General features: G+C 42.4%; 1 protein-coding gene across 4 annotated transcripts in view; it reads right to left on the reverse strand.

Annotated features, from left to right (window-relative positions):
- Positions 1-18661, reverse strand: part of LOC124545173 (protein angel homolog 2) — a 166544-nt gene that overhangs the window by 100632 nt on the left and 47251 nt on the right. For 3 of the 4 annotated variants that reach the window (XM_047124010.1, XM_047124009.1, XM_047124008.1), the window contains one exon: positions 3446-3606. In XM_047124010.1, coding sequence (XP_046979966.1) covers positions 3446-3606 — 161 coding nt within the window. Of the gene's footprint in view, positions 1-3445; positions 3610-8371; positions 8377-11513; positions 11521-18661 lie in introns of all 4 variants that reach the window. The other variant, XM_047124012.1, reaches the window with a different exon arrangement.

An 18661-nucleotide genomic window follows, 5' to 3' on the forward strand; every position in this document is an offset into this window, starting at 1 on the left:
TGCTTCATTGTTGCAGTATTATTCTGCACTAGTGGGCTAAAGAAAAATTCTTTGTCAGAGTATCAGTTCTTACACGTCAAAACAACGAAAAATTTCCAGAATTCTAAAACATTTCCGGATTTTTCTCAGATGAAAAAATTCCTGAATTTTTCCCCAATTTCCTAGCCATTCTAGATGTGTATACATCGTATATCTATGCTGGGTGTATCACAATGAAGTGTGTGGCAGAGGGTACTTTTTTACTGGACACACATTTTACAGAGTGGCAGTCAAAGTTTTAATTATCACCTTGAAAAAAATGAAGTTAGGTAACTAATTTCTTACTTTATAACAACCAAAAACAACCAATTTTTGACAAAATAATTTAATTGTATAGATGAAAAATCTACTCACCAAGTGGTGGCAGAACACACACATAAGAAAACTTCGTAATTGGGCAAGTTTTTGGAGTCAGTGGCTCCTCCTTCAGGCAGAAGGCTTGAAGGGGAAGGAAGAGGAGTGAAGGAAAAGGACTAGAGAGGTCTAGGAAAAGGGATAGATTATGTGAAAGTCGCTCAGAACCATGGGTCAGGGGAGACTAACTGCATGGGATGAGAACTGACCCACAGTTCTGAGTGACTTTCCCAAAATCTACCACTTTTCCTAGACCTCTCCAGTCTTTTTCCTTCACCCCTCTTCCTTCTCCTTCAACCCTTCTGCCTGAAGGAAGAGCCAGACTCCTAAAGCTTGTCTAATTACAACCTTCTTTTATATGTGTGCACTGTCACCACTTGGTAATTTCTTACTTTGTATTTTTTATATTTTACAACACGCATCCCCATTAGCTCTCCACAATGGCACAACTGGTTACAGCACTGTGGAATGCTCATGCGACTGAGTTGTAAAAATATTATGAAAATGATAGATGCTACTCACCACACAGCAGATATGTTGAGTTGTAGATAGGCACAACAAAAAGACTGTCATACAAAGTTTCAGATAAACAGGCCTTTCTTATAATACACAAAACACACACACAACCACAGTTTCTGGCTGCCAAGGCAAGACTGCAAGCAAAAGCACATGATGGGATAAGCAAACTGGGTGGATCGCAGGGGGGGGGGGGGGGGGGGGGGGGGTAAGGAGGAGGCTGGGGCAGGGAGGGGGACGAATAATATGGCAGGGGTGGCAGACGGTAAACTGCTGCTTGTGGGAGCGTACAGGAATGAGTTGAGAAGTGTATAGGGCAGCTACGTGCAGTCGGTAGGTTAGACAAAGGATAGGAAGGGGGTCGGGGCAATGGAAAAGAAAAGAAACAGAAAGACTATGGGTGTGTTGGTGGATCAGAGGGCTGTGTAGTGCCGGAATGGGAACAGGGAAGGGGATAGGTGGGTAAACAATGACTTACAAAAGATGAGGTTAGGTTGAGGTTAGGAGGGTTACGCACACATAGAATATATTGCAGGCAGAGTTCCTACCTGTGCAATTCAGGAAACCTGGTGGCGTTGGGAAGGATCCCGATGGCACAGGCTGTGAAGCAGTCACTGAAATGAAGAATGTCATGTAGGGCAGCAGGCTCAGCAACTGGGCGGACCAGCTGTTTCTTGGCCGCAGCTTGTCAGTGGCCATTCATGCAGACAGAGAACTTGTTAGTTGTCATACCACGTAGAATACAGCACAGTGGTAGCAGCTTAGCTTGTAGATCATATGACTGGTTTTACAAGTAGCTTTGCCTTTGATGGGATAAGTGATGCTTCTTATCAGCCTGGAGTAGGTGGTGGTGAGAAGATGTATGGGACAGGTCTCGCATCTAGATCTATTACAGGGATATGAGCCATGAAGCAAGGGGGTTGGGGGGGGGGGGGGGGAAGTGTAATGTAGGGATGGAGAAGGATATTGTATACGTTCAGTGGGTGGTGGAATACCACTGTGGGAGGGGTAGGAAGGATAGTGAGTATGACATTCCTTATTTTGGGGCATGAGAGGTAGTCGAAACCCTGGTGGATGGAGTGATTGCGGTGGTACTGTGTCAAGGGGGGAATGCTTCTTTGTGGCTGGACGGTGGTTGACTGGAGAGACAGGACATGGGAGATTTGTTTTTGTACAAGGTTGGGAAGGTAATTACAATCTGTGAAGGCCTCAGTGAGACCACTGGTATATTTTGAGAGGGACTGCTCGTCACTAAAAATGCGACACTCATGGATGGCTAGGCTATATGCGAGGGACTTCTTGGTACAGAGCTTTCTGTCTGCATGAATGGCCATCGATAAACAGTGGCCACGAAACAGCTGAACCACCCAGCTGTTGATGCTGCCCAACACAACAACATTCTTCATTTCAATGACTCCTTCACAGCTTGTGCCATCTGGATTCTTCCCATCAACACCTGCTTTTCTGAAATGTGCAGGTGGGAACTCTCTCTGCCTCTGCCCATGCCCCTCCCCCACCTCTCTGCCTAACCTCCCAACTGCACCTCGTTGCCCTATCCTCTCCATACCTCGTTCCTGGATATTCCCACAAGCAGCACTTTACCGTCCCACACCTGTACCCAACTATCCATCCCCCTCCCCACCCCAGCTTCCTCCTTACGCTCACCACCCACTTTGCTTCCCCCATCACGCACTGCTGCTCGCAGCCTGGCCTTGGCAGCCAGAGGCCGTGGTCACGTGTGGCGAAAGCTTTGTTTGACAGTTGTTTTGTTGTGTCTCTCTGTGATTTGGTATCTCTGCCATATGATGAGTAGCAACTATCCTTCTCATAATATTGTTGTTATTCCACCCTGGATTTTCCAATGTTTGACTGTGTTGTAAAAATTTTAGAAGTAAAAGTGTAACATATCACTTAATCTCAAAGAGAAATTTCTTTCTTATTTGCAGGTTCATGTCTGCAGTCCTAGTAGACAGAGATGGGTTGCACATTATGTTTTGGCTCCTGTAATAGCATGCTGCAGAACTGTAGTGTGGGGATTTCTTTGTGTACAAACAAAACAATGACATAACTCGATTTTTTGGAGGTGATAATTAAAGATGTCTGGCTACAACCTGTATTAATATTTCTTCCGGTTCCATTTACTGAAGGAGTATGGGACGAATGACAACTTTAACACCTCTGTGCTTGTTTTAAGTTGCCTTACCTTATCTGTCATGCTTTGTCAGTGTACTCAGAAATTGAGCTTTCATATAAAAGCTGTATCTATCTTTGAGTGTTTATATCTGTAGCACATCTGAGTTGTATGATGCCTTCATCCTCCAAAAATAAAGTTTTTATTTAAGCGCACACACACACTAATATTTGGCTGACAAGAGGTTTGCAAGGAATTCATGGGATTGCAACTTCAATTGTACCCCTGTGTGAAGAGTGCCTCAACAAATGACAAACACAGTGACAATACTTGCACTATAAAGAAGATTATAGTTAGTTTTTGAATGTGAAAGGCTTCATAAAACATAAATTTTAAAATTTTTACATCAGGCTCTGCAGAAGTAATCTCTTCCAAGATGCGCTTCCAACGTTTCTCCCAAACCAGATCCTCCTCTTTACATTCGGCGTATAAGTATCTGTGGCTCTCCAGGAGATCTTGAGCCAGCACATTATATGACACCAATCTCAAGGGTAACTTCCGTTCATCTGTTGAATATTAAAATCAGTTTATGAGAATTTCAGAAACGGCTGAGAACACAATCCCGCCACTATCACAATTATTAAATGCAATAACACGTTTGAACAGATAATTTTCATAAAAATTACAGTAATCTATTAATTTGCCCCTGCAAAAATAAAAACAAATTTATTGACATAATCTCTGATGAGATCCACAGATATTTCATTTTTCTTTCTTTTCTTAATAAATAGAAGAATCATAGTTACAGACTCTGTATGGTATTTATAGTAAATTTTAATGGCCCCAATCACAATATAATCTAATAAAACATAGATAATAGGTTTCTGTTGGTTAGCAGCCATCCTCAGATCAACATACATGAACAGAAATATTGCATTTTACTTAATGTGGAAGGCTGTTAACAATGTCAAAAAAAAAAAAAAAAAAAAAAAAAAAAAAAAAAAAAAAAAAAAAAAAAAAAAAAAAAAAAAAAAATACATATTTTAAGAAGGTATTAAAAAGTAATGGAAAACTGACCCATCTTACACTGCAATTGAATCTAAATACTGTGTTGACCACCACAGCTTCATTATTAAGCATAACTTATCAATATCTAAAGCAAGGCTTCACAGTCACCATAATACAACCCCCACCCCCCCAATGTCGCAGGGTAGAAAATGAGGAGCCAAGTAAAGACTTAAGAGAGGATGATGCTGATACCATGTATTTCTTTCATTTTCAAACAAGAAACAGATAACGGACTTTAAATAAGGTTTCACTGCTATAAATTAGCCAAATAAACAAAAAACGTAATTCTTGCAACAAAATTTGACTACTAAGTAGATACGTGTATCTTATTTTATTTAATCTTACACTAAATGTGTAACGATTTTTAATTAACTCTCTTTTACAGGAGCATCTATTTGACGAAAACATTCATGTGCATTGCAGATGTAGCTTGCAGTTTAAGTTACAGTCTTACAATTTCTCATATGCCTTTTATAGTTCTACATTGTTAGAAAAACCGGTTAACAGATTTATGTACAACCAAACAGTGATACAATGCCTGCAGCCGTCTTGGGTAAATGACAAAATCAAACCTGAGGGAAATCATTTGACACATCTGCAATGCTTCCCTTTAAATTTCTCTTTATGTTCCTTTTTGCACTCTATTGGTAAATTAGAGGGCCTCAGGGAACCACAGAAAGGACGTCCATCTAAAAGGGGCAAATAAAACACAGTTAGTTGTAGAAACGATCGGCATTGTAGTTGTAAATTGTCATACCTGTGTTGGGAAAGAACCAGAGCTCCAAGCCCTAATAGAAAGCACTGAAGCTCGAATAGTTATAGATACAGAAAGCTGGCTAAAGCTGGAAATAAGTCCAGCAGAAATTTTTTCAAACTATCTAACAGTGTTCAGAAAGGATAGATTAAATACAATTGGTGGTTGGTTGGTTGGTTGGTTTGGGGAAGGAGACCAGACAGCGTGGTCATCGGTCTCATCAGATTAGGGAAGGATGGGGAAGGAAGTCGGCCGTGCCCTTTCAGAGGAACCATCCCGGCATTTGCCTGGAGTGATTTAGGGAAATCACGGAAAACCTAAATCAGGATGGCCGGACCCGGGATTGAACCGTCATCCTTCCGAATGCGAGTCCAGTGTCTAACCACTGCGCCACCTCGCTCGGTACAATTGGTGGTGGAGTACATTTATTGTTATCAGAAATACTTTGCCTTGTAGTGAAATTGAAATAGATAGTTCTTGCAAAATAGTATGGGTAGAGGTTATACTTGACAATCGGACTAAACTATTAATTGGGTCGTTTTACTGACCCCCGACTCAGAATATATAGTTACTGAACAGTTCAAAGAAAACTTGAGTCTCTTTTCAAATAGGTACTCCACTCACACAGTTATAGTTGGTGGCGACTTCAATCTACCCTTGATATGCTGCCAAAATAATACATTTAAGCCAGTGGCAGACATAAAACGTCATTTGAAATTGTACTGAATGCTTTCTCAGAACATTAGTTTGAACAATTAGTTAATGAGCCCTCTCGAAGCGTAAATGGTTACGAAAGCATACTTGACCTCTTAGCAACAAATACTCCTGGACAAATAGTGAGTATCATGATGAATACAGAGATTAGCGAGCACAAGGTAGTAGCTGCTAGGTTGAATACCGTAACTCCCACGACCATCAAAAAGAAACGTAAAGTATGTCTGTTTAAAAAAGCTGCTAAAAATGCTCTTAACGCAGTTTTAAGAGACAGTCTGCTATCCTTCTGATCTGATCATGTAAGCGTAGAAAAGTTGTGGAATGATTTCAAAAAGACAGTATCGACAGCAATTGAGAGATATATATACAACATAAATTAATAAGTGATGGTACTGGTCCCCCATGGTACACAAAATGGGTCAGATCACTGTTGCAGAAGCAGCGAAAAAGCATGCCAAATTTAAAAGAATGCAAAATCCTCAAGACTGGCAAAGTTTTGCAGAAGTTCGAAATATAGCGCGTACTTCAATGCGAGATGCTTTCAATAACTTCCACAATGCAACTCCGTCTCGAAATCTGGCAGAAAACCCAAAGAGATTCTGGTCATACATAAAGCACACCAGTGGCAAGATGCAATCAGTACCTTCACTGCACGATACGAACAGTGAAGTCACTGATGACAGTGCCACTAAAGCAGAGTTATTAAACATGATTTTCCAAAACTCCTTCATCAAAGAAGATGAAGTAAATATTCCTGAACTCTAATAATCAAGAACAACTGCCAAGATGAGAAACATAGAAATAGATATACTCGGTGTCGCAAAGCAGCTTAAATCACTTAATAAAAGCAAGGCTTCTGGTCCAGATTGTATACCAGTCAGGTTTCTCTCAGAGTATGCTGATACAATAGCTCCATATTTAGCAATTATATACAACTGCTCACTAACAGAAAGATCCATACCTAAAGATTGGAAAACTGCTCAAGTCACACCAATAACCAAAAAGGGAAATAGGAGTAATCTGTTGAATTACAGGCCCATATCACTAATGCCGATTTGCAGTAGGGTTTTGGAACATATACTGTATTCAAACATTACGAAGTACCTCAAAGGAAACTATTTATTGACGCGTAGTCACCACGGATTCAGAAAATATCGTTCTTGCGAAACACAACCAGCCCTTTATACTCATGAAGTAATGAGTGCTATCGATAGGGGATGTCAAATTGATCTGATATTTTTAGATTTCCAGAAGGCTTTCAACACCATTCCTCACAAGCATCTTTTAACCAAACTGCATGCCTATAGAATATCGCCTCAGTTGTGCAACTGGATTTGTGTTTTCCTGTCAGAAAGGTCACAGTTCGTAGTAATAGATGGAAAGTCATCGAGTAAAACAGAAATAATATCCAGCGTTCCTCAAGGAAGTGTTATAGGCTCTCTATTGTTCCTGATCTATATTGACAACATAGGAGACAATCTGAGTAGCCATCTTAGATTGTCTGCAGATGATGCTGTCATTTACTGTCTTGTAAAGTCATCAGATCACCAAACGAATTGCAAAATGATTTAGATAAGATATCTGCATGGTGCAAAAAGTGTGAAGTTATTCACACGAGTACTAATAGAAATCCGTTAAATTTCGATTAAGCGATAAGTCACACAAATCTGAAGGCTGTAAATTCAACTAAATACTTAGGGATTACAATCACAAATACCCTAAATTGGAACAATCACATTGATAATTTTGTGGGTAGAGCCAACCAAAGACTATGATTCACTGGCAGAAAACTTGGGTGCAACAGGTCTACTAATGAGACTGCTTACACCACCACCTATTCTGGAGTATTGCTGTGCGGTGTGGGATCTGCTTCAGGTGGGACTGACTGATAACACTGAAAAGTACAGAAAAAGTACAAGGAAGGGCAGCTCATTTTGTATTGTCGTAAAATAGGGAAGATAGTGCCACAGACACAATATGTGAATTGGAGTGGTAAAATAAAAAGGGGGGGGGGCATTTTTCGTTGCGCAGGATCTTCTCAAGAAATTTCAATCACCAGTTTTCTCCTTCGATTGCGAAGACATTCTGTTGGCACTCACCTACATAGGGAGAAATTATCATCGTGATAAAATAAGAGAAATCAGGGCTCACACAGAAAAATTTAAGTGCTCGTTTTGCCCGCACGCCGTTCGAGAGTGAACTGGTAGAGAGACAGCTTGAAGGTGGTTCATTGAACCCTCTGCCAAGCACTTTATTGTGAATATCAGAGTAATCACATAAATGTAGGTGAGACTTCAGTCTGGAGATCAATGTGAATGTCATCAACATTCACTGAATTTAGAGCTGAAAAACATGCTCTGGTGCTGTCACATACTTAAATCAAAACTGGAATTCTTCCTTAAAATTATGCAGAATAGGTGGATAACATCTGAAGTCTATGTTAATACCAGAGTCCTTCAATGAAGATTATTTTGGAAACTGAACTGCACTTCCTTTGGCCAATCGATTCACCCAAAGTACAAATTTCACTTTTAATGCTTGTATATGTTCAATGAAATGTGTTTTCAGCAGATCCTTACCCTTAAGTGGAGTGTTGAAGTAATTCAGATGGTTGGTTGTATTGACAACGAATGCAAGGTCACTATTCCTTGAAGTGCTGTTTCATTTCAGGAAAACACACCATTCTCATTTCCATAAACATATTTCTCTCACCAAATTAAAAGAAAAGATGGAGAGTCAGGTACCAATTAACACATTTATTCAGTCTGACAACTGACACAGTCTCATGAATATACAGTAACTTTATAACAACAGAAACTTGGCTGAAGGCCAATGGAGAGTTGCAGAAATGAATTACACAACATAAGGTTTCTTCTTGACTTAATCTTAACTGAAAGAAACTCTTCTGAAATTTAACTTTTAAATTTCATTCTGCAATTCAGCACCATTAGTCCCTATGGAATATGGAATTAAGTCCTGCTGAGCACGCAGTAAAATATTACCAAGTCTGAAATGGAGCTTTACAGCCTGCACAAAGCATGGAACAGTCACTAATTACCACTCCTCTGGGAGCTGATCAGAATGTAATCACAGAACCACACGGTGAGGCAATTACCAGAACTGCAAAGTCCCGAGTGATGTCAGTGGTGATCCTCGGTAGTAGGGGGTGATGATTCTGCTTTCCAGGGCTGCTACACTGAACTAAATAAGCCACAGTGTAGAGCTTCAAGTTTTTGACTGGCTGCTCTTGCAGAAGAAGACAGTTCCCCATTGTTCACCAATGAATGTCCCAGATGGCCCAGAGCTGCCGCACTCTGTTGGTTCTGCTGTGAGGTTTTTTAAACTGAAACCTTCATCCCCACTTATTAGGTTTCCCAACATTTTTATTTGAATAGACTCCTTAATTATGTTGACGTGAAAAACTTAGCATTTGCACCACAATATTGGTCTCATCCTATATTTTTCCATGATTACGCTCATGGTGGTGCTTGTGGACAGCCGAATCACTTGGTTGTTTCAATCGTGTGCGTTGCTAATGTTTCTTGCATTTCTCCTCGACTGCTGTAATAGTCAGTCCCACATTATATATAAAAACAAAGATGAGGTGACTTACCGAACGAAAGCGCTGGCACGTCGATAGACACACAAACAAACACAAACATACACACAAAATTCAAGCTTTCGCAACAAACTGTTGCCTCATCAGGAAAGAGGGAAGGAGAGGGGAAGACGAAAGGAAGTGGGTTTTAAGGGAGAGGGTAAGGAGTCATTCCAATCCCGGGAGCGGAAAGACTTACCTTAGGGGGAAAAAAGGACAGGTATACACTCGCACACACGCACATATCCATCCACACATACAGACACAAGCAGACATCTATATATATGCTGCTTGTGTCTGTATGTGTGGATGGATATGTGCGTGTGTGCGAGTGTATACCTGTCCTTTTTTCCCCCTAAGGTAAGTCTTTCCGTTCCCGGGATTGGAATGACTCCTTACCCTCTCCCTTAAAACCCACTTCCTTTCGTCTTCCCCTCTCCTTCCCTCTTTCCTGATGAGGCAACAGTTTGTTGCGAAAGCTTGAATTTTGTGTGTATGTTTGTGTGTCTATCGACCTGCCAGCGCTTTCGTTCGTTAAGTCACCTCATCTTTGTTTTTATATATAATTTTTCCCACGTGGAATGTTTCCTTCTATTATATTGATATCAGTCCCACATTAGCAAGATATGTGGTACACATGCAGGTTTTGGAGAAATGGATCATCTTTAACCATACATGTGGACTACAATAAATTGATTTCAATATTTTGAATGATGTGGCCTATAGACAGGCAGATGTTGATCCGATGAATAAAACCGAGAGGAAGATGATGACTCTTCTCAATGAGCCAGGCTTGCCACATAATGTTATTGGTGGTCTTCGAACATGAGCAGCTGTTCCACCACAGCCATATGGCCTCCCTAAATACACAAGGAAAACATTCCTTTAATACTCGCAATAAGTAGTACTGGTGCATCTACATACTAACAGGCAAAAACATATTTTCAGTGAACAGGTGGGAAAGTGTGAACACCACCTCAGCCATTGCAGCTCCTGGACACAGATTTTATGGTCGGTTCGTTGTAGTCTTCCAGACTCCCTCACTTTGTGAATCCTTGGAACTAAAGTAAGACACCAGTTTCACTAAACTTTTATGGCACATTCTCATGTCAACTTATTTCCTGTTGGACAGAAAATATTATGAACAAAGTGATGGCACAGTGATGGGTAGACCATTATTGCCTGTCGTGGCGATCCTATACCTGGAGCACTTTGAAGCAAAGGCACTACAATCCTCCTAGTTCAAACCAAAATGTTTCTATCAATGCATGGATTACATTTGCAGTGTAGACACATGGAAGAGCTTCAAGAGTCCCTGGGACATTTAAACACTATCCATTGTAATATATTCATAAAATTAGCAATAGAGATTGAAAAAGAGTGCCAGCCAATTTTCCTTGATGTGTTAGATAAGAGAAGATCAGGTAGATCCACAGGTCAAAGTGTATATAGAAGACCCATGCACAATGACTTCCATCTCCACTCCTTGGACCATTACCATCCACCACAAGGAAATTTGGTGCTAAGGACTGGGAATGAATGGGTATTCAGATCATCAAATGGTGTAAGCATTGTAGTCAGACACTAAAACTGCCTGAGAAAGCAGCTGAAATAGGGAGAAAGATAAGCTAAGAATAACTTTTTTACCTTATGCTGGCCCAATAACCAGAAATGCACGATCATCATAGCATCCAGCAGAACTAAGAAACACAGAAAATGTGCACTTAAAAGTATATCAACGCAGGCTCTGAAAAACAGAAGAGCGTCAAAGGGATGTTGTGGATGTCGAGAGTCCACACAACGAGGACTCATTACAGTACAACTTTCAGCAACTGCAGAAGACAACTGAGTTGATCACAAAAATATTGTACATAAAATAGTAGCAACAACTCAGCTGAACACCCATCAGCACACCATTAATCCATTCACATCAAATGACTAGTTGTACTCGCATGAAGTTGCTATGGCATTTAAATCGAACTCAGCTTGCAGATGCATGCTTCACTAAATGAATGTGTGGATTTCAATTTCTAGATAATGGATGGCTCTTAAATATACTCTAAAATGAAGCACAGGCTGTATGTGTGAGACACTGTAGCTGATATTAGCAACAAGCAACATGGCAAAGGCTTGAGAAGCTTCCTGACATTGCATTCAACAGTGATAATGAAGTTAGTGATTTGTCTTTCAGAGGATTTTTTCATACTACAATGTAGACTAAACAAAGTGAATGGGACTGAGAAAAAAAAAGTAATAGCCCTGTTCTCTTTCTCTTCAATGTTTGCAGGGTTTGTGTTAAGATTTGTTGAATAAATATAAATTAAAACCAACTTCTGAACTACATATCTTTTAGAATATATAGGCCCATTGTTTGGACTAATTTGTGACAAGACTACTGCTTACACAACAAAACAATTGAACAATAAAGAAAGAAACAGAATAAAAATGGCGATAATTGGTTGATGTATGAAACAATCATAATGTGTGAATGTATTAAAGCTGATTTCACAGCAACCAGCTGGGAATTTAAATATGTTCTCAATGGGTTAACCAGAGATGAGAGGATTATATTTTTGTTCTCAGACAGTTGGTTTTTCAAAGTTGCAAAGGGAGCTGAAGTGCGTTGCCAGTAGTGCACATTTCTTTGTATCGGAGAGTGATAAGTCTTCATTTTAATTTCAAAAGCAATGGCTTGGAGGACCAATGTTTCTGTAGTGTCATTTCAGTTGCTCCTTGTTGAATTCCCTCTTGGCATTTCTTAATGCTTTGGCTGTTGATTTCTTGAAAGTGTTCGTATTTTTCGCGGGCTTTATCAGCATACCACTTTTTTCTAATTTTTGCATTCTTTTATCCTGAGCTTTCTCACAGGCTGTGTTATTCCATCTGTATTTTTTCTTCTTAGAGGAGCTATTCCTTCTGCCATTTGTTTGTGTTGTTTTAGGGCACAAAAACAGCTAAGGTCATACATGTCCATGCCCGAACCATAGAACACGAAGACGAAAAAGGAGTTAAGAGCAACTACACACTAAGCCCAAATGACAGAAAGAAAGACAGTTAAAAACAGGGACTTGGAGAAAGGTCCATAAAATACGCTATAGACACAATGGAGGTCCTGAACTGAAGACGAAATGTCCTTCAATATATTGCTATGATGGATAAAAAGTAAAATATGGTCGACAAAATGTATGCTGTCTGCTGAAACGGTCGATAACTCAGACAGCAAACATAAATTAGAATCTAAGTGGTTAAAATAAAGGCCTTCCATAAGGAAACGGCTAACCCAAAGGTTGAGGACAATGAGCACAAAGTGGTGGGGGATCACCGGAAGGACAGTGCCCAATACACAACCCAGCTAAACTGATCTCCTTGTGGCGAGACGGCAGATAGGGAGTTCAGCCAAGCCACTAGGAGAGTTTTCATTCCTCGGAGCTTGTTCCCATGAAGTGAAGACCAGTGGTGATGCCAAAGTGACACCACCTCTGACAGCCGGCAACACAGAGAACATCAGAGAGGATGGAAGAACTAGCGGGCCAAGATAGAAAGACGGCAGCCTTGGCAGCAGTGTCAGCGGTCTCATTTCCTGTCAGGCTGATATGACGCAGGACCCATATAAACAATACAGTGGCTCCATCAAGAACAAGCAAGTGAAAGCTTCCCTGGACCCGTTGCACTAAGGGATGGTGTACAGCACATAGAGGCTCTGAAGGGCACTGAGAGAGTTGGAGCAAATGACAATTGAAAATTCTATGTAGCTGGATGTACTGCATGGTCTGATACAGGGTGAAGAGCTCCGCTGTAAATATTGAGCAGTGTTCCGAAAGCTGATACCTGTACCGAAACTGCATGGGGCGAAGAGCTCCACTATAAATATTGAGCAGTGTTCCAAAAGCTGATACCGAAAATTGTTGGTGCCAAAGATGAAGGCACACCAGACATCACAATCGGTCTGAGAGCCATCAGTGTAAACAAAGGTACTATCGTGAAGTTCCATGCAATGGTCAAAAAACTTACGGCAAAAGTGTGAGTCTGGAGCAGTGTCCTTAGGAAGCGAATGAAGGCCAAGGTGAACACAGGCTGCCGCATGAAGCCAAGGTGTGAAGGGTTCACACCCATCATCAGGAAAGTGGCAGGTTGTGGGTTTTTTAAGCTGCCGGAGCAATAGTTGAAAGCGAACTCCAGTACGTAACAGAGAAGAGGGACACGCCCAGTACTGGCGGTCAAAAGAGTCATCGAAGAAGGGGGCATAGGACAGGTGGCCAGGCATGGCAGACAAATGGCATGCGTATCCAATGAGGAGAACATCACATCGGTATGACAACGGTAGTTCAGCAGCTCCTGCATACAGACTCAACTGGGCTAGTGTAAAAAATGCCAGTGGCCAAACAGATGCCACAATGGTGGAGTGTATTGAGACAGTGTACGAAGGATGGACATGCAGAAGCTTAAACGGAACAGCCATAGTCTAGTTTCGAACACGTAAGATAATTGGTAGAAACAGGAGAGCGTTATTTGATCTGTTCCCCATTAAGTGCTGCTGAGGACATGTAGGGCACTGAGGGACTGGGTACATCGTGCAGCCAGATAAGACACATGGGAGGACCAATAAAGTGTCCTATTGAGCATGAGCCCCAGGAATTTTGTAGTTTCAACAAACAGAAGAGCAACAGGCCTAACATGTAAAGATGGTGGAAGAAACCCAAAGTGGTGCAAATGGTTTTGTCTGTGGAAAAGCAAAACCCATTGTCAATGCTCCACGAGTAAAAATGATCGAGGCAATGTTGAAGACAGCGCTCAAGGAGACAAGTCTGTGGAGAACTTTAATAGATCGAAAAATCTTCCACAAAAACGGAGCCGGAGATGCCTGGCAAGAGACAGGCCATAACAGGGTTAATGGCGATAGCGTAGAGGATGATGCTCAGAACGGAACCCTGAGGCACACTGTTTTCCTGGATAAAGGTGTCTGACAAGGCAGAACCCAAACTTACCTTGAAAACTCTGTCTTTTAAACATTCCTGAAGGAAAGAGTGCCTGTGGCCTTGGAAGTTCAATGTGTATAGAGTACACGTTTGTGGACATTCTCCAAATCAAAAGACACTGTCTGATATTTCCACAGAAAACTGTCAGGCCGGAAATTTGGGAATGGACCATGGTCCCAGAGAGCCGACGGAGGTTGGCCCACATGACAGAAGAGGGAGTGAACTGTTAAAAGAACTAGTGAATGAAATCCAGCTAGCTTTCTTGCAATCCTAAAAAACACGACGACACATAACAAATAGAGTTCGCCATTGTTGGTCGATGGTTAAAAAACACAGAGCACATCTCCACAGGCGAAATGCGCTGTGGCATGCCTCAGTCCACTGCGCCGTGGCATCACTCAGTCCAGTAAGGGACTGGGACAAGGTACAGTAAAGATGAAGTACAAGGAATGGAATGTTCTGTGGCAGTAAGGATAATGTTCGTAAGGTATTCTACCTGACATTAAAACTGGGGAAATGTTGTTCATCAAAGGTCGCCAAGGAGGAGTAAAGCCTCCAGTTGGCCTTAGAAAGCTGCCATTTGGTGTGCACTTAGATGGGGTAGGAGTCAGCAAACGGATAGCACATGGGAAACGGTCACTTGAGTATATGTCAGATAGAACGGACCACTCGAGACAACGGGCAGCTGGGCAGCACAGAAGGAGAGGTCCAAATGGGAATAGGTGTGTGTGGAATCTGAAAGGAATTTGGGTGCTCCCGTGTTAATACAAATGAGGTTACATTGACAGAGAAGGTCAGCCCAGAAGGCACCTATCAGGCAGGTTCTGCGAGAGCCCCAAGTGGATGGTGTGCATTAAAGTCCATGACCAGGAGATAGGAGTGAGGGAGTTTCCCAATAAACTGGAGGAAGTCTGCCCTGGTGAAAACGAATGACAGAGGCATGTAAATGGTACAAAGGGAAAAGGTGAAGTGAGGATAGAAAACACAGACTGTAACAGCTTGAAGCTGGGTGGTCAAGGAGATGGTTTGACTATGAAAGTCATTCCACATGAGCAGCATAAATCTCCCTTGAGATGGAATGCTATCCTCTGGGGGAAGGTGAAAGCAGACTGGAAAGAAATGTGAGAGGTCAAAGCGGTCATGAGAATGCAGGGACCAAGTGGATGCTGTCATTCCAAGAGCAGCTGTAATTCCTGCTTGTTGGATCTAATGCCATGAACATTCTATTGGAGGAGAGTCACGATAAGGAAAGCGGAGGAGGGGAAAAATGAAGGGATGTCATCTCGGCGGCTGCCAAATGCCAGCCTTCAAAAACTGACTGCCGCAAAATGCAGAGGCTGGAGGATCCCACTCCGTGAGACCTACAGAGGCATCGGGATTCTCCCTGTCGGTCTGTGGAGTCCAGGGCGGATAAATGGTTGGTGGTGTGCATCAGCAACATGGAGGTTGGGCGGGTGACAGTATCATGTGGCGACACAGTTGAAGAGCATCTCCGAGTTGGTGAAGAAGAAGACAGCCTTTGTTTGATTTCTTGGAGCCTTTGCGGCTGACAGACAACAATTAAGATGTTTGTTGGCTGGAGGGAGGTCTTTGCAGGAGTATTCCTTCTCGCCTTTCCGGCTTGCCGGTTGTGTAGCGGGTGACTTCGCCCCGCAAGGTGAAAGTTTGGTGGCTTGTTGCACAGCTGGAGGAGGATGAGGAGATGGGCACGCTACCATGAAACTGGGTGATTTTTCGACTGCATTGCTGCATATGAGGTCACATGGCTTGGAGCGAGATGTAGCAAGAACAGTCCTGTAAGTGCCGGATAGTAAAATGCAGGGTTTCTGACTAGCCAACCATTTCAGAGCAACAGGTAAGGCACTTTTTCCTTCACCTGGATCTCCTGGACAGCACGCTCATATTGGGCAATCTCAGGAGGATTCAGCATGGTCACCATTGCAATTGACACAGCACAGAGGAGGAGGCAGAGAATCGCCCTCATGAGTATCTCTATCACAGACACATTTGGCCTTAGTGCAACAGGTCCAGGGAAGCTTTCACTTGCTCATTCTTGATGGAGCCACTGTATTGTTTATGTGGGTCCCGGGTCATGTCAGCCTGACGGGAAACGAGGTCACTGACACTGCTGCTAAGGCTGCCGTCTTTCTATCTCAGCCCGCTAATTCTTCCATTCTCTCTGACGTTCTGTGTTGCCGCCTGTCAGAGGTGGTGTCACTTTGGCATCACCACTGGTCTTCCCCTCATGGGAACAAGCTCCAAGGAATGAAACCTTTCCTAATGGCTTGGCCGACCTCCTCTCAGCTGTCTCGCCACAAGGAGATTAGTTTAGCTACGTTGTATATTGGGCACTGTCCTTCTAGCCATTGCCGTTTGTTAAGTGGTGATCCCCCACCACTTTATGCTCATTGTCCTCAACCTTTGACGGTTAGACATTTCCTGATGGAATGCCCGTTTTTAACCACTTACATTCTAATTTATGTTTGCTGTCTGAGTTATCGACCGTTTCAGCACACAGCGTATTTTACTTTTTATCCATTGTAGCAATATAGTGAAGGACATTAGAGTGTGGTTGTAACAGTAACACTGGTAGCAGCACATCGGGTTCAGAATGTATGGCTGGACTGTGATAACTTAATAGCCTGATTGAAGCACTACTCTATCAAACATGAGAAAAGGAGTGTGTGGGGCACTAAGGATGCAACTATCTTTTTCATCACTCGATGGGTTGCAATTTGTTTTGTGTTGTTTTGTTTTGCTTTTGTTTTTATAGTGGAAAAAAAGAAAAAAGGAGAAAAAAGGGAAAAAGAAAAAATAAACAAACTGGGGTCAAACTCGCCCAAGTCAAAACTACACAACTCTATGACAGAGATGAGTTAAAAAACGACTATATGTCAATCCCATCTGACATAATAGAAGACAGCTATAAACAAGCACGTGGAAAAAAGGGCTAAAAAAAAGACACCATACAGAAATAGAGGACCAAAACTACAAATTAAAAGGCCTTCGCCATATTGCTTTGGCAGATAAAAATTAAAATGTGGTCAACAGCCCGTGTGTCATTTGCTAAAACAGCTGACAACTCAGATGGCAAACTCAAACAGGAACGTAAAAGGTCAAAAAATGGACATTCCATCAGGAAGTGGCGGACAGTTAAAACTTATGCGCAATGTGTAGAAAGTGGTGGGGTAGCGCCACTTAGCAAATGACTATGGCTAAAAAGGCAGTGCCCAATACGCAGCCGAGTTAAAATAATCTCCTCCTGGCAGGAAGATAGAGAGGAAGTTGGTTGGCTGGTTTAAATCAGGGCGGAAGGGACCAAGCTATGAGGTCATCAGTCCGTTGTTCCTAATAAAACAATGCAACAAGTGTGAGAATAAGACACACGAGATATATAACACAAAAACGGGAATAAAGGAAAAACCACAAGAACGAAGGAAAGGCAACGAACAGTAAAAGGAACAAAAGAGGACAAGAAAACAACAGAGAGACCCTAGAAACAGGACAGGGTAAAACAAGAAAGCAGATTACAATGGCTGGCCGACCACGAGAATAAAATGGAAAAGCCAGTCACTCTGCAACACATTAAAACCTCCACCCTAAAAACACTAGGGTGGAGGACGCAGAGGGACAAAGGACACTTGCTAAAACTTAGATCAAATGATAAAAGACACTCTCACGAATAAAATGTAAAACTAACGCAGCCAAAAAGTTGTTGTCAGATAAAATTAGCGGCAATGAGTTTGGTAACCCAAGATTTCGTCGCTGGGCAGTCAAAGTGGGACAGTGCACCAGAATATGGGCCACTGTCAAACAGGCGCCACACCAACACTGAGGCATGTCTTCACAGTGCAAGAGGTAACCATGGGTCACCCAAGCATGGCCAATCCCTAAGAGAGGATCGAATGGAAAACTTCCACACATTCATAGTCTCCTTAATGGCACGCTGTTTGTTATGTGTATTGGTATGCCATTCCGTCTCCCAAAGACAAAAAAACCTGCAGCGTAAGTCAGTACGCAGGTCAGGTTCATCTCTAGAAGCGGTTTCCGATTAGCCTGTTTGGCCAGCCAGTCGGCAAGTTTATTGCCTGCGATTCCGACATGTCCTGGGGTCCACACAACCACCACTGAACGACAGGACCGGTCCAGGACATAGATGGACTCCTGGATGGACACCACCAAAGGATGGCGGGGTAGCACTGGTCGATAGCTTGTAGGCTGCTGAAGGAGTCAGTGCACAGAAGAAACAATTCCTCAGGGCATTAACGGATGTACTGAAGGGCATGAGATTTGGCCAGCAGCTCTACAGTGAATACACTGCAGCCATTGGGCAAGGAAAACTGTTCAATATGGCCTCTGTGGACAAAGGCGAAGCCAACATTACCATCAGCCATCAAGCCATCGGTGTAAACCACTTCAGAGCCCTGGAGCACTTCAAGAATCGAGAGGAAGTGACAGTGGAGAACCACAGGGTTAACGGAGTCCTTAGGGCTCGCGAAAGGTCCAGGTGA

The sequence above is a fragment of the Schistocerca americana genome, chromosome 8 (genome assembly GCF_021461395.2).
Source record: "Schistocerca americana isolate TAMUIC-IGC-003095 chromosome 8, iqSchAmer2.1, whole genome shotgun sequence".
NCBI lineage: Eukaryota > Metazoa > Arthropoda > Insecta > Orthoptera > Acrididae > Schistocerca > Schistocerca americana.